Source organism: Callionymus lyra, chromosome 1 (genome assembly GCF_982586985.1).
Source record: "Callionymus lyra chromosome 1, fCalLyr1.hap1.1, whole genome shotgun sequence".
NCBI lineage: Eukaryota > Metazoa > Chordata > Actinopteri > Syngnathiformes > Callionymidae > Callionymus > Callionymus lyra.
In genome coordinates, this window is record NC_141818.1 from 28,653,785 (window position 1) to 28,668,519 (window position 14,735).

The 14,735-nt window shown below is 39.7% G+C and overlaps 1 protein-coding gene across 1 annotated transcript; it reads right to left on the reverse strand.

Annotated features, from left to right (window-relative positions):
- Positions 1-89: 89 nt before the first annotated feature.
- Positions 90-13,086, reverse strand: wdr19 (WD repeat domain 19). Its single transcript, XM_087799773.1, has 35 exons — positions 13,000-13,086; positions 12,683-12,774; positions 12,542-12,607; positions 12,341-12,466; positions 11,690-11,805; positions 11,500-11,615; positions 11,171-11,251; positions 10,874-10,986; positions 10,639-10,812; positions 10,492-10,562; positions 10,261-10,433; positions 9,323-9,443; positions 8,211-8,317; positions 8,024-8,140; positions 7,805-7,960; positions 7,589-7,736; positions 7,158-7,531; positions 6,964-7,074; positions 5,898-6,007; positions 5,596-5,653; positions 5,315-5,461; positions 5,166-5,248; positions 5,025-5,108; positions 3,802-3,948; positions 3,620-3,744; positions 3,442-3,551; positions 2,754-2,822; positions 2,558-2,635; positions 2,228-2,324; positions 2,032-2,156; positions 1,850-1,931; positions 731-881; positions 548-671; positions 410-486; positions 90-270 (listed from the first exon to the last, which is right to left on the reverse strand). Exons 1-35 carry the CDS (start codon positions 13,003-13,005, stop codon positions 156-158), a joined length of 4,050 nt encoding a protein of 1,349 aa, XP_087655899.1. The 5' UTR covers positions 13,006-13,086; the 3' UTR covers positions 90-155.
- Between the last annotated feature and the right edge of the window lie 1,649 nt (positions 13,087-14,735).

Genomic DNA, 14,735 nt, shown 5'->3' on the forward strand with positions numbered 1-14,735 from the left:
TATTTAATTAAAATATTTTGAATAAAGACATAATCATGGATTGACTCAAATTACTCCATAGTTATCAGACCAAACACTGACAAAGGCTATTCATGGAATAATGTAAAGTTTTATTAAATTAATATTTATTAACATCTGTTTAAAAACACGTCCCCTCACTGCTCCTGCGGGTCCGTCTGTAGATACTTGGAAGAGTCCGAGATCTTCTTCAGGTCGTTGACCCTCACGGTCTCGGAGCACATGGGACAGGTGGGCTCTGACTCCAGCAGCCTGGAACAAAAATTAGGGAAGAAAGTGGAAGATAATTAAGTTTGAGAGTGTAAAAGAGAAGAAGTCCAAGGACTGAACCCTGGGGAACACCATTCCTGACGCGCTCAGGAGAGGAGGTGGACATCATTGATGAACTCACAGCAGGAACTGGGAGTAGAGGGCCGGGAACTCGCAGTGAGGACACACACACCAGTCCTCCTTCAGCATGTGACGACCCTGAAGAACAGAGAGACTTGAGTGACTCACTGAGAGACACCAGAGGGGGGCGCCGGCGTACCGTGGCGATGCAGTAGGGCAGGTTGTTCTTGCAGGAGATGCACAGCAGCTCGTTCTGGGGCAGCTGGAAGCCGCAGAAGGGACACGGGGTGGTTTCCTCCTCCAGCTCGGAGTTGTCTGGACGCCTGCAACACGCTTTTGTGTCAGAACCTGCGGCAGGAGTGACCTCACGCGCGACCTTCACCTGACGATGGCCTCGATCTTCTTCCTGTACTTCACGTCGATGTTGTTCCTGTACTCGGGTCTCATGATCATGGCGGCGAAACCGAAGGCGGAATTCTTCAGCCCGGCTCGATGACACTCGATGACCGCTGACGTGAGGATGGGAACAACATCTGCAACAATCCCAGCGAATGAGAGGTTACGAGAGCGGGTTCCATTATGGCGTAATAATGGCTTCACTCCTCCTCCAGCCTGATGTAATCACGACCTGTTTTGTTTATACAACGAGTCCCTAGGATGTGGAGACTTTCGGGATTGATGACACGCGGTGACAAACCTCATTGTTGACCAATCACAGCAGAGTGGGTGTGGTTAAGGTAAATAATATTTCATCTTGGATAAAACCAACAAGGTTGACAGGATCCTCTTCACCTCCTTATATGGTCATCATGATCTAGTCATAGGTGAGTTATACTAGTTACTCGTTACCATGATCTGCTCTTTGTTCTGTGGTTCATGAATCCAGAGTAGGCTTTTAGTGGAGTAGACCTTTGTGTGCTCAGATTTACTCTCTTTTCATTATGAGTTTTTATAGTTTTAATTAATTAATTAGATTTAATTTAATTAATTTATAATATAAGAGTTGTTCAAAAATGCTAAACAAAAATACTGTTTTTTTTGTAGCTTTATTTAAACTGAGTTAAATGAAATTAATATTATTTACATGTTATTTTTAACCCCATTCGGTTAGTTTAACACAGTGAAACTGGACATACCAGTCGGATCAATAAGGGAACATTAAAAATCAATGGAAACACGTTTTTTTTCGTTTTGTTTTTTACAAAATTGCATGGATGGCGATGAAATGGTCGTTGACAAGTTTAAAAACATCCCAAAATATATTTTCAACAAATGTTATTTCAGTCTTCAAAGATGAAAACATTTTTTAGAAAAAATTCAGATAATTATTTTATTTTAATATTCTATTAAGTACTTTAAGATAGTAATTTATTAATCAAAAATGTTACTTTTACAAGATGATAGTTCAAATATATTGATCTTTGATCAGTCAAATGGGATTGATCTCACATTAGAGGCATTATTTTCAAGTTAACCACCAGAGGTCACTGTTTACACTCACGTGCAGGAAACTTGCTGATGTTGTTGCTGACGCGTATCAACATTCGGGCTCCTTTCAGGTGGTCTCCCCTCTTGACGTGGATCTGAAGGAGACATTTCAAACTTCCTGTGAACACCCTTCATCCCGATGACTTCATCCTGCTTCCCTCCCCTCCGTGTGTTGTGCAGACGAGCTCCACATACCTTGACCAGCAGGTAGGAGTGCAGGATCATCAGGTTGTTGTTCATCTCCGCAGGGATCTTGATCTTCTGGGCCTGCAGCTCCGTGTACATGCTGAACAAGACGTCGTGGGCGTTGCGGTAGTTTCCTGGTGGGACGGATGAGAAGAACCATGTGACCTCAAGGGTACGGTGAAGGTCAAGTGAAGGACGGCAGTACCTGCACACTGGTCCTCTCGGGCGATGATGATGGCGGTGCGAGCGGCTTCTCTGAACTGCTGCAGGGCCATGTAGAGGCGGAAGAGATACTTTGGATCCTACAGAGAGAGACAACAAGGTCACATACATGACATTTTAGGGCATTTATTATGGCTTGAAACAAGCAGCTTGGCAGAGGTCTGCGCTCCCCGAGTGCTTTTCTAGCAACTGTAGCTGGAATTACACAAAGACTAATAAACGCAGACTTGGATTTTCCAAACTCAGATTTCTCTACTTACTGAACATTAACTCGAGCTTTCAGAAGTGACTTTAAGCAAACAATGAGTGATACCTTGGGGATGCCGTCGCTCTCTCCCAAAAGGTAATCGATCAGCTGATTGGTCAGAGAGGTGTCTTTGGCTTGACCCACCTGGAGGTCGACACACAGTGAACCATATTAAGGTCAGGAGTATCAAGGTGAAGACACATGTTTCCGTTCATGTCAGGGAATAAGAAAACATTGAATGTAGGAAGACGTCGACGCTCACCGCCTCGATGGACATCTCCAGAGCCAGGTTGTCGTCTACGTTTGGACATTTCATGAAGTGTTTGAGAGCCTGAAGGAGAAACAATGAGACAGTAGATCAGGGTTGTTTTTGGTTTATACTTGAGTATTTTCATTATTGTTTTATTGATCGAGTCTGGTTCTACTTTAGGCCTCTGCCAGTTTGAACATATCTGTGCCTTTTGGGTCTGGTTTATTTCAAGAGCTTGATTCATTTAAAAGATTAAGTATGCAGTAACATACATAAAGGTTCAGTTACACTATTAAGATGGCTTCACAAGAAGTAGGTTGTCGGTTCGATTCCAGGTCGAAAGATCAACTTGTGACCTTTGTTTGGAGTTTGTTCTCGCCATGTTGCGTGGGTTTACTCCGGGAACTCCGGTCCAAAAACATACAGAGGTTGATTGAGAACCTCGGGAAATTGTCTGTAGGTATGAGTGTGTGTGTGAATGGTTGTCCGTCTTTGTGTGAGCTGCAACATCGCCGACTTGTCCAGGGTCTCACCAAGAATAACTGGGATAGCCCCCCCCCCCGCAACCCTCATAGGGGATTGAGCGGCAAAGAAAATGTATGAATGAATGAATTTGTCACTTAGATTAATGGTTAAATACAAGTCATGATATACCCCAGTCATCTACTATCAAAATGTACTTCCTGAAACATGTTCTCACTCTGCTGAACTGTCCACATTTCCTGAAGAACTTCCCGGCCTGCAGGTGTTTCTTCTCGTTCTCAAAGTACAGCGCGATGCTCTGGTAGTCCTCCTGTGTGGCGTCGGAACCTGCAGGAGATGACAAAAATACTAAATGACATCAACATTCAAGATTGAGATCAACTCTCAAGACGCACCGATGATGTCCGCGTAGACTTCCATCTGTCCGTGCTGCTGAGCCAATTGAAACGCCTCGTCGTTGCAGTGCGACAACACCAGGAAGTGGATGGCGGAACCGTAGTCGTTTAGCGAGAGGAAGAACCTGAAAACATGACTTTGTTGCTTCTCTCCTCGTCATCGCAGTACAGAACAGCCTTACCTGGCGACCATCTTCGCTCCGTCCACACTCTGTTTGTCCCGGACGATGCGTACAGCGTCCTCCGGATTGTTGAGATGATCCAGAAGAACCCGGATGACGTTTTCCCAGTCCTGTGCACTCTCGTAGGCCTGAGCTGCCTCTTTGTACCTGCAACACATCGACTCTGCAGCTTAGATCTTGCTCATGGAATCTGGAAACCATGGACTCTATGGTCTATGGAATGTTCTTTACTATTTTCTGTTCTCCTCCTCCTCTCCTTCTATCTCCATCCCCCTGTCTCTCCTCTCCCTCCCAGTCGGTCAAAGCAGAAGACCACTCACACCTCCACCACCACCACTCCAGTCTGGTTCTGCTCAAGGTTTCTGCCTGATTACGAAGCCACTGTTTTTCTTTTCTCATATATAGAGTTATTTAAACTGTAAAGTTTTTTGAGAGAACTGTGTTATGGTTGGTTTATTATTACCGTAATTTCCACACAATTAGGCGCACCTTTCATGATTGGCTTATTTTAGAAGTGTTTTCATAAATAGGGCGCACCGGATTATAAGGCACATAGAATAGAAGATACTGCCGTCAAACGTTTTACTGAAGTTTAAAAGGCTTCAAGCAGCAGCATGTAAGACTGGTGTTGTGAGCAGACAGAAAAGTTGACCGCGTGTATGACAGCTAGGGCGCGTGTGTAGGACATGTTGAACGCGTGTGTATGACTGGTTAAGCGGGCAGCAGAGTGTACAACAATAAAGACACACTCGCTCAAACCGGTGGCAGTAATTTCATTCCATAGACGTACGCCATGATGTAAATCCCATCCCGTGATGATGCAATGACGTAATCCCGCCCATGGCGTATCGGTTCAGTCGGCGCAGAGTCATGAAAGTGTTTGTAAACAAGTCACCCACAAGGTAATGTTCATATATAGTGTGCTCCAGATTATAAGGCGCTCTGTCTTTTTTGGAGAAAATTATGGGCTTTTAAGTGCGCCTTATAGTGCGGAAAATACAGTAAATTGTTTTGAATATGGAACTTCTGTTATTCAACTCATGACAATGTAATTCTTTTCACATCAAGGTCACACAATATGATTTTGAATTATATGGGACAAGAAGATACTCAAAAGTCTGTGTTGAAGTGTTTCTCTAGGACCGATTAAGTGTTTCCAAACAGAAATAGACCTTTTTTTAACCAGTGAGGAAGTGTTTCTGTGTTATTGCTTCGGTACCTACTTTCCATCCGCCTCCTTGGCTTTAGCGTACTGCAGGTGGATCTTTGACGAGGAGACTTGAGGCAGCAGCTCTCCCACTTTCGACCTGAAGAAGAAAGATGCATTTAGAAGAGATTCAAGTCCCCGTCGTCTCTCGTCTCACCAGTTCTTGCAGCGAATATAAACCGACGCCGCTTTGTCGTAATATTGACCCTTCTCGTAAAGCTGAGCAGCTTCAGGGAATTGCTGCGCAAAGAAAAGAAGAAAAAAATGTTGACCTTGTCCTGACCTCAGTCAGAATCCGATTCAGACCTTCATGTTCTCCAGAATGGCTCCACATTCTTTTTTGAGGATCCTGCTCGGGTGCTTGATGGCCTGAGTGGCACCTCGTCTCACATCGCCCATCCTGATGGACATCCTGGCCACACCCGCCAGACACGCCTCGTCGTGCTCCTGGAACTAAAAGACACAAGAATGTTTATCATGGTTTATTAGGCCGAACAACTCTCGTGATTATTTAGTTACTTCTGGGTTTAAAAAAAAACATTTTCTTTATATAAGTTTTGATCAAAGAAAAAAAAAAAGGGTTTTACCTGATTATTGTGTGTCATTCCTTTCTCATAGTGAGCAAGCGCGTTCACATAGTCTCCACTGCAGAAAGATTCAAGATTTTAATGTCACCTTTTATACATTTTTTATTATAAAAAAACAGAAGAAAGATAGAAAAAGTTAGCAAAGAAAAACAAAATTAATCTGACTCATGTTACTACAATTATATAATATGTCGACCATCATCTAGCAACACGTATATGAAATGGAAAACAATGTTTTTTCAGAACTTTAGAAGGAGACACACTTGGATTCAAATCTTGTGTGAGTGTGTGTGTGGACGCACATGAACTCCAGATGAATGGCGTATTCTTTGGAAATAAAGGGAATCTGATCCTCGGCTAAACTCTTGGCTAACTTGAGAGCACTGTCCCAGTGTAACAGGTCCCTCCGCATCTAGAAACACAAACACACAGAGACACACACACTTCATTGAACAGATAAAGCAGATAAAGTCAACTGCTGGGACTTTGAGCTCGATTCTCACAAAGTCACTTTTTAACCAGTTTTGGGCCAGTAGCTTAAAGTAAATTATTTATTTCTGTAATGATAACTTTAATGATACTATATAAATATACTACTCAGTACCACAACTGCATTACATTTTATTTGAAAGAGAGTATATTTCATTAAAAAGGTAGCTAAGGAAGTGAAAAGGAAGTGCAAATGTCGACTTCCTGTTTAGCCTGTAAACAATTCAAGGGTCGTCATACATTTGATAAAATTGCTACAGAGTTGGAGGACATTCTCTTAGAATATAAACCACAAGTTGCTGCATGTGTTACAGATAAAGAAAATATATATTTGTAAAGTAAAAACGAGTTTAAGTGTATTGAGTCTGAAGTGAAGGAAGAAATGAGTTAGCAACCTTGCTAGCCTAGCATGCTACATGTGTTGATATATTTGTGAGAAATCCGCCAGTAGATAAGAGAAGCTTTGATACAATCTAAACCATGTTATATCAATTTCTGTATCCTTAAAACAAATAGAATATATATTTCTTTGTATGGTCTGTGTTTTCACTTTTCTTCTGAAGCTAAGGATCTTTTTGATGATAGACTTTCATGTTGCTTTAGATTATATTTTTATACATTTTTTTTTATTGTGCTCATCCTTAATATCCACTTTAACATCATTTCTCTCAATCGAGTAAAAATGAAGGTTGCAATAAACAATAAATGTTGAGTATAATGAGTATAAATTAGATGTTTTTTCTCACACTTTCAAAAAACACTCACAACATTTAGTTGTTTAGATCATTTATGATTGAAATAAATATATATTTTTGAAGAAATGGTGAATATTTCTACATCGGTACATCAGTTTCAAGTGTGTCGGAGTGTGTGACGGACCTTCAGTGCCGCTATGGGGCTGCTGGAGGACAGGTAGAGGTCTTGGGCCAGGTTGTAGTCGCTCAGAAACATCGCCAAGTGCCCTGACAGCAGGTTCTTGTCCTCGATTCCCTGAGAACACACAAACAACATCCGTCACTTTAGAAAGCAGGATTGGAAGTGGATGTCAATAGTTTGGAACAAACTTAAGTGACCTGGATGCCCTGCAGGGACAGAACCATCCCAACATTCCCGCTCATTCTGTAGACCTGGACGGCCAGCTCCACCTCCATATGGACCAGACAGGCTTTTCCCAGCTCAGCCCAGTCCGAGTCACTTCCCCCAGACTTGCAGAGGTCGCAGGCTTCATGGAAGCGCTTGAGTTTGAGCGCCAAGTCCAGTTGCCGGCTGAGCTCAGGCGCTGGATCAGGCGACGTTCCGCTCTGGTGTTTGAGGAACGAGTGTGTGCTCAGAGCCACCTCACTCATCTTCCCACTCGTCGTCTGGCAGGTCAGCAGGCCATTGTGCAGCAGCAGTGGCTTCTGGGAAAACAGGAGCGGAGTGTTGCCCACCAGGAACACCCGTGGACCTTGAGAAGAAAAAAATGTGAAAATCTTTTGAAACTTTACAAACAATTTGTTCCTACCATAGATGGTGGTCTTCTGAAGGATGTAGGTGTAAACTTTGTCCTCGTCGTAGGCGACGAACACTCCTCTGTCGGCATGCCAGTTGTCCCACAACACTCCGGTGATGGTTGGAGAGAAGTCTGGGAGCTCGAAGCAGGAATCGGTCGCCTGAAGACCGACAAAACAGCGTTAAGGTCGACATAAAACTATTGTCATCATCAGTCCGACATATTTACACTTGAAGGTGAAAGCAGGAAACCGCCGTTCTTGTCGTCGATGAAGACCAGCCGCGTGCCGTTGAGGTCCGGGAAGATCTTCCTCACCGCCACCTCATGACTGAAGCTGCTCACGCTCTCCAGATCCTCCACCAGGACCGTCACCACGTCGCCGGACTGGGAGGACACTCAGAGGTTCAACAGAAGTCACAACAACAAAAGTATGTGGCGGATTCTTACGTCGGTGCCATAGTAGAGGAAGTCAGCAGTGAGTGTGTGACACAGGATGCGACCTTTTCTATTATCATCGGGAAACAATTTCATCTGCTTCCTCTCCTCGTGGTCCCTGCCTTCGATCTAGGGTCAAGAAGAAAGACACTCGACGTCGAAGCCGCCATGACCATCAAGATGTGTCTCAGTGTCTCACCATGTGAAGTTGAACTTTGCCTTCAAACAAAGCCGCAGCGTAGTCAGAGTTCAGACACATGTTGACGATCGTCCCGAGGTACTCAATGTCCTTCAGTTTGATGAAACCTGCCAAAAAATGAAGACATACCAAGGAACCACTAAATGTCTTTAGCATTACAGTATCTCACTTTCAGTTTGAAGAAAATACCTCAGACGTCTAACCTGTAGGGTTATGGTAATACTGCCATATTGAAGTTCAAAACAATAATAATAACTAAATAAATTACAATAACCAAAATAACTACAAAAAAAATAATGGGGCAAATAAACTTTTTTTTTTAAACCGGGCCATGATATTGAAACGTGACCTGATCATTGAGGAATGATAAAACAGATGTTTTGAGCTTTTATTTGAGTAAAATGTATTATTAAAGTTTTGTTATGCTTTGTGACTTTCCAAATCAGCTATTAGAGAATAAAGAGAGAAATAACAATCAATAATGACTTAATTATAGACTGGAAAAAAAATATATGTATGTAAGGGACTTAATAAACATGAGGTAGAAATCTAGTAAAAGAGTAAAAACTAACAAAAAACATAATAAGGCTTTATGAAATTGACTTAAATTGTCTTTTAACATAACTAGGGGTGCAAGTACAAAAATATATGATATACTTAAATATCAGATTTCCCGTTATACAAAAGCACTGTATGGATAAAAAAAAAAAATACAGCTTAAAATTCATATTTTATTTGTATCATAGCTCTTTTCGAGCAAATATTCACAGCATTTGTTGTGTTGCAATTAAACCTTTGTCCGCTAGATGGCAGCAGTCATTATGTTATCCGTAGCCAAAGAAGCAATGAAATGCCGAGAAATCCAAGCGATGACTGAGGACAAGAGGATACATTTAACCCCAGTGACTTTTAAAGCCGATATTGGGCATATAAGAATAATGGTCTGTTAATTCTGCAATGGCAATACTACAATACTACAAATATATGTCCTTGTTTTTTACATAATCCCATTATACCGCATCAATGCCCTGTACCGTGATATGCATGGTACCGCCAGGTCCCCTAATCATTACACCCTTATATTGTAATATGTCACACCAGCTAACACTCACCGGGGTCTTGTTCCACCAGCACGTAAAACCAAGCTCGGTTGTTCATGCCCACTGCCACATGGTACGGTCCCACAGCTATAAATGTGGGCTCAACCTCCACCTGAATGGTCACCGGACTCTCCTGTGACACATCGTTCAGATCATGACAAGAGACTCTCCTCACAGGGGACACGTCATTTGCTTCAGGTTGTTTTAAGATCCACATTTAGCCATTTTTTAAATGACAGATTTCAGTGAAGATGGGAATTTAACACAAAAAAATGAAATGTCCACCTCAACTACTGTCAGTGAAACAACCACAGGGTTGAATTAACAATATTTAAAAAAAAACATGACATACACCAGAGTCAACACAAGCCTCAGATAAATCTTTAGAATGTATGTTAACATGAATGTAACGTACATAAGTGACAAGGGCTCACTTTGATTTGAGCTGTGGTATTTCAAACAAATTTGTAAGTTTGGTAAATATTTTACGAAAGAAAAAAAGATCTAATGTTTCCAGAAATATAAGCACTTTATTTATCTAAAAACTGTCAATAGAGGGATCTAATGTTCTGCATGTGTAAGTGTCAGTGTGTGTCCTGTGATAAGCTACACATCTGAAGTGTGTTTATCAAAATAAAAGGCTAGTAATGTGTTTATTTTGCTGGAGGAGAGAAAAATAATTTGATTGAATTTATTGTTTGGATTCTTTACCTTCTTGTTGATTCTGTTGCTACATTTTGAAAATTTCGAGATCAGATATTCCTTTTTTTAATAGCAAATGTTTTTGGAATTATTATTGTATTTGTTGTGTTCTCATGGCCAGGGTTTATGTGTCGCATTGTCTGGCACGATGAAAAGAAATAAACAAGTGATATATTTGAGAATGTTTAGGATCTGAAGGTAGAACCAGTTGAGTTCTGAAACACACCAACAGAAAGAAGCTCCCTCACCTCCTCCACCTGGTTCAACACCGTCACCTCCAGCAGGGATGTCAGGAAAGCCAGTCGCGTCCCGAAGCTATCGCCCAGGATGGGTAACTTCGTGAGCAGGACATGGAGCGTCCCTCTTTGTGTGGACACTGCCAAGAGCTGTCCATCATCTGTCCAGCTCAGATGGTCCAGACCTGAAGAGTGAGAGATGGAGGAAGGTTTGTGTGTCTCTCCAGGTGACGACCTGCTCACCTTTGGTCTCATCCTCCAGCTGGACAACGTTGCTGACGTTATGCAGCTCCGACAGCTCGTGGATCTTCACACTGAAACGAGGACACCAGGGTTGGCTCGTGTGCTCACATGACGACTGAGAATGATCAGAAAAACCCAGGCGTTCACTTGTTATCTCCGCATGAGGCCGCCTTGTTCAGCGACGACGAGATGGCTACGCTGGTGAGACTGTCTTTGTGATTCCGTGTCTGGTAGAGCTCCTGCCCGATCTCCCTGATGTGAGTGGAAATGACCACGAAGTATCCGTGAGAGAAGCCGATGAGGATGTATCCATCACCGTACCTGCGTGAGAAAGTACCAGAAGTGAGTGATCGGATGGTTTCCTTGTACGACCACAACTTACCAGCTGTGGCTCACGATGCTTCCATAGTGGCGCTGGAAGGTCAATTCGATTCGATTCTCGGGGTCATTGACGCTAAAAAGCATCAGGATCTTCTTTTCTACCGAGACACTCACCTGCAGCGAGAGAAGAGCACTTTGTGAAATCATTACAATAATAAAGTCTGACTTTTTACAACGGTTTACAGCTCCCGAAATATCAACTTGTAAACACAGAGAGAAACAAATTTAAATTGTGCAAAAGAATGAAGTCGAGGAAACTTATTCACTTTTTCAGTAGATTTTAAATGAATAAACTTACAGTGCTCTCTCCTTGAGAAGATCTTTCATCCGTTTTCATCACTGAAAAATGAATTTCTCCAGGCTCCCCTCGCAATGTTGTCTAAAATGATAGACATAGGATGTGAGAATGATGAGGACGTTTCATTTTATACAGAAAATATCTTGCTTGTGTTTCAGTCAATAAGATTAGATCTACAGTATATTACAATAGATTCAAATAAGACACAACTTGATTGAAGTATTTTCATATTTTGTTTTACAATTTGAAGGAATATCACAATGGTATGAGACAAGAGGGGAAAAAACTCATAAATAATACAAAATAAAATGATTTGCTGGATGACAAACCTGTCGGACTGTATCTCCCTCTGGATTGCTGATGCTCAGACTGCTGTCATCACTTCCGAGAGCCAATAGATTTTGGGCGCTCCAGCAACCACAGGTGATTCTTTTGGTGTGTTTACCTTAAATACGATATAACACACAATCAGCAAAATGACTTAATCAGGGGATCATTTATCAAAATAGTGACTTTTACCCAGAACCGGGATCTTGCGTGAAGTCTGCTGATTGTAGATCAACAGGTTTCCTTTGACTGTGCCAACAGCCAAGAGGGGGCTGGTCTTGGACCACAGGAGGATGGACATCTGATCTCTGTACAAGGATAGTTCAACTTTTCATTGTTTGAAATTTATGGTATTGACCACATAAGGGTTAACGCACCTTGTAAAATACAAATATATGGTTCTATACAGGATCCTTATGTAATATATATAGAGCCACAATATATTTATATATTTGATGTTGTCATTTTTGTTGTGAATTGTAACATATTTAGCTTTTTTTTTTATCCTATAGAAAAATCGATTTTCTGTGAAAAAATCTACATATTTATCTTCCTTCATCTAATAACATAAACTGCACTTACGTTTAACTGTAATGTAAAAAGTGCTCTAACAATATAATAATCTAAAAATATGGAATACATATTTACAGTTATGCAAATATGATATATTAAAACATTTGAGTAAAGCACTTTTATGATGTTGCCCATGATATGTTTGGCTCTTCTTCTCATTATTTGTATTTACTAATCAGTTATATTATGAATGTACATTTATATTTTTCCTCAAAACGATACGTTTATGGGTTTTAATGCCCTCTTTCTCCACTGAAAACAAAATATCACCTCATTCCACTGTCTATTTGGGTTGATTTATTCACACTGGCATCCCAGAGAAAGATAGAGCTGGATTTGGCAGCGATCACTGCTAAAATGTCACCATCTTTGTCCCAGTCCATTCCCACACATCGTCTGCAAAATGAAAAAAACAAATATAGATAAATAAAATAAAACTCATTATCAAATGTTGCTAAAGATCAGACTAACCCTGGCAGGTTGAGCTCACTGTGCTTGTGACCATGTCGATCAAACACTTTGACAGTGTTGTCCTGTCTAAAGTGAATTATTCAACAAATGATTAGAAATGTTACTTGATATATGTATGTATTAATAAAACAGTAAACTTACCCAGCGACTGCGATGTAGTTTCCAAGACTTTTCTGCCACTTATACAGCAGACTGGAGCCAGACCAGGCTTTATCAGCGAGGATAAAAACACTCTGTGGACGCAAATATTTCCACTAAAAGTATAAGTTTCAAGATTTTCAGATTTCAAATATGTTTATTATGGTCTCAAGCCTATATAGGCTGTGTTTCGACAATAAACTCGTTACTTGTTGATGTTAGCATGTAGCTAACTAGCAGTCCATAGCTTTAATACATATGTAGATACATTTAAGACATAAATAAAATACGTATTGTAATTCTTTTTTATAAATACATACCTTCATCTCGGCTGATTTTTGACATTTAGCGTAAAGTTATAAGGTTCTCGTTCACCCGAACCTCTGAGATGAGCTGCTGCATGTATCCCACAATGCTTCACTGTCGCGTCTGAGGTCGGTATCCTAGCAACAGCAGCAGCCAATGGTCTTACCCGTGGATAAGATTGATGAATTCTTTCTTGCTTGTTTTCCATTTCTTCATTTCATTATACAATCTTCCTCTGGTTTATAAAAGGCTATCGGTGCCAGAATACAAAAGTAAATGATATACATGATAAAAATGTATAATAGTTCCAGACCACTTACACAAAAACATAATCTCTACATGTTCGATGATAAGTACCTTCACAAAATCACAACTTGAATCAATTTATTTCACCTCAAGAGAATTAAGTTGTTAATCAGATGAAGCCAATGATGAAACATTTATTATGTCATGTAAACATTATGTATGTCATGCAATGATTTATATGATATATTGATTTATATGATATATACATGATTTATATGATCACATTTATTATTTCAAGTTAACATTATGTATGTCATGAAATAATTTGTATGATATATACATAATGTATATGATCACATTTATTATTTCATGGCAACATTATGTATTTCATGAAATCATTTATATGATCCATGTATGATCATATTTATTATGTCATGTTAACATTATGTATGTCATGCAATCATTTATATGATCCATATACATGATTTATATGATCACATTTATTATTTCATGTTAAAATTATGTATGTCATGCAATCATTTATTTGATATACATATGATTTATATGATCATATTTATTATTTCAAGTTTACATTATGTATGTCATGAAATCATTTATATGATATATACATGATTTATATGATCATATTTATTATTTCATGTTAACATTATGTATGTCATGCAATCATTTATATGATATATACATGATTCATATGATCACATTTATTATTTCATGTTAACATTATGTATGTTATGAAATCATTTATATGATCCATATATGATCATATTTATCATGTCATGTAAACATTGTATGTCATTAAATAATTTATATGATCCATATATGATCACATTTATCATGTCATGTAAACATTATGTATGTCATGCAATCATTTATATGATCACATTTATTATGTCATGTTAACATTATGTATGTCATGAAATCATTTATATGATCCATATATGATCATATTTATTATGTCATGTAAACATGTTTTTCATGCAATGATTTTATGATATATACATGATTTATATGAACACATTTATTATTTCATGTTAACATTATGTATGTCATGCAATGATTTATATGATCCATATAGGATTTATATGATCACATTTATTATGTCATGTTAACATTATGTCATGAAATCATTTATCTGATCCATGGATATGATTTATATGATCATACCTTTAATGTCATGTTAACATTATGTATGTCATGAAATCATTTATATGATCCATATATGATTTATATGAACAGATTCATTATGTCAAATGTTACTGAACACGCTATGTGATGTATAGGTAGATCTCATGGGGCAGGTGTGGAAAGTCAGTGCTTTATCTTGTTCACCAAAGTGTTGTTCTGTCAGTAGCAGGTAATTCCTTCATTTGAATGCAGGACAGAGGCTGTTCTTTGTTGCTGTCCAACATAATATACTCCGTGGCTGTTAAGATAGAAGCACAAGGTCAGTGGCATCAATTCCCAGCAGCATCAGGAGCTGTTT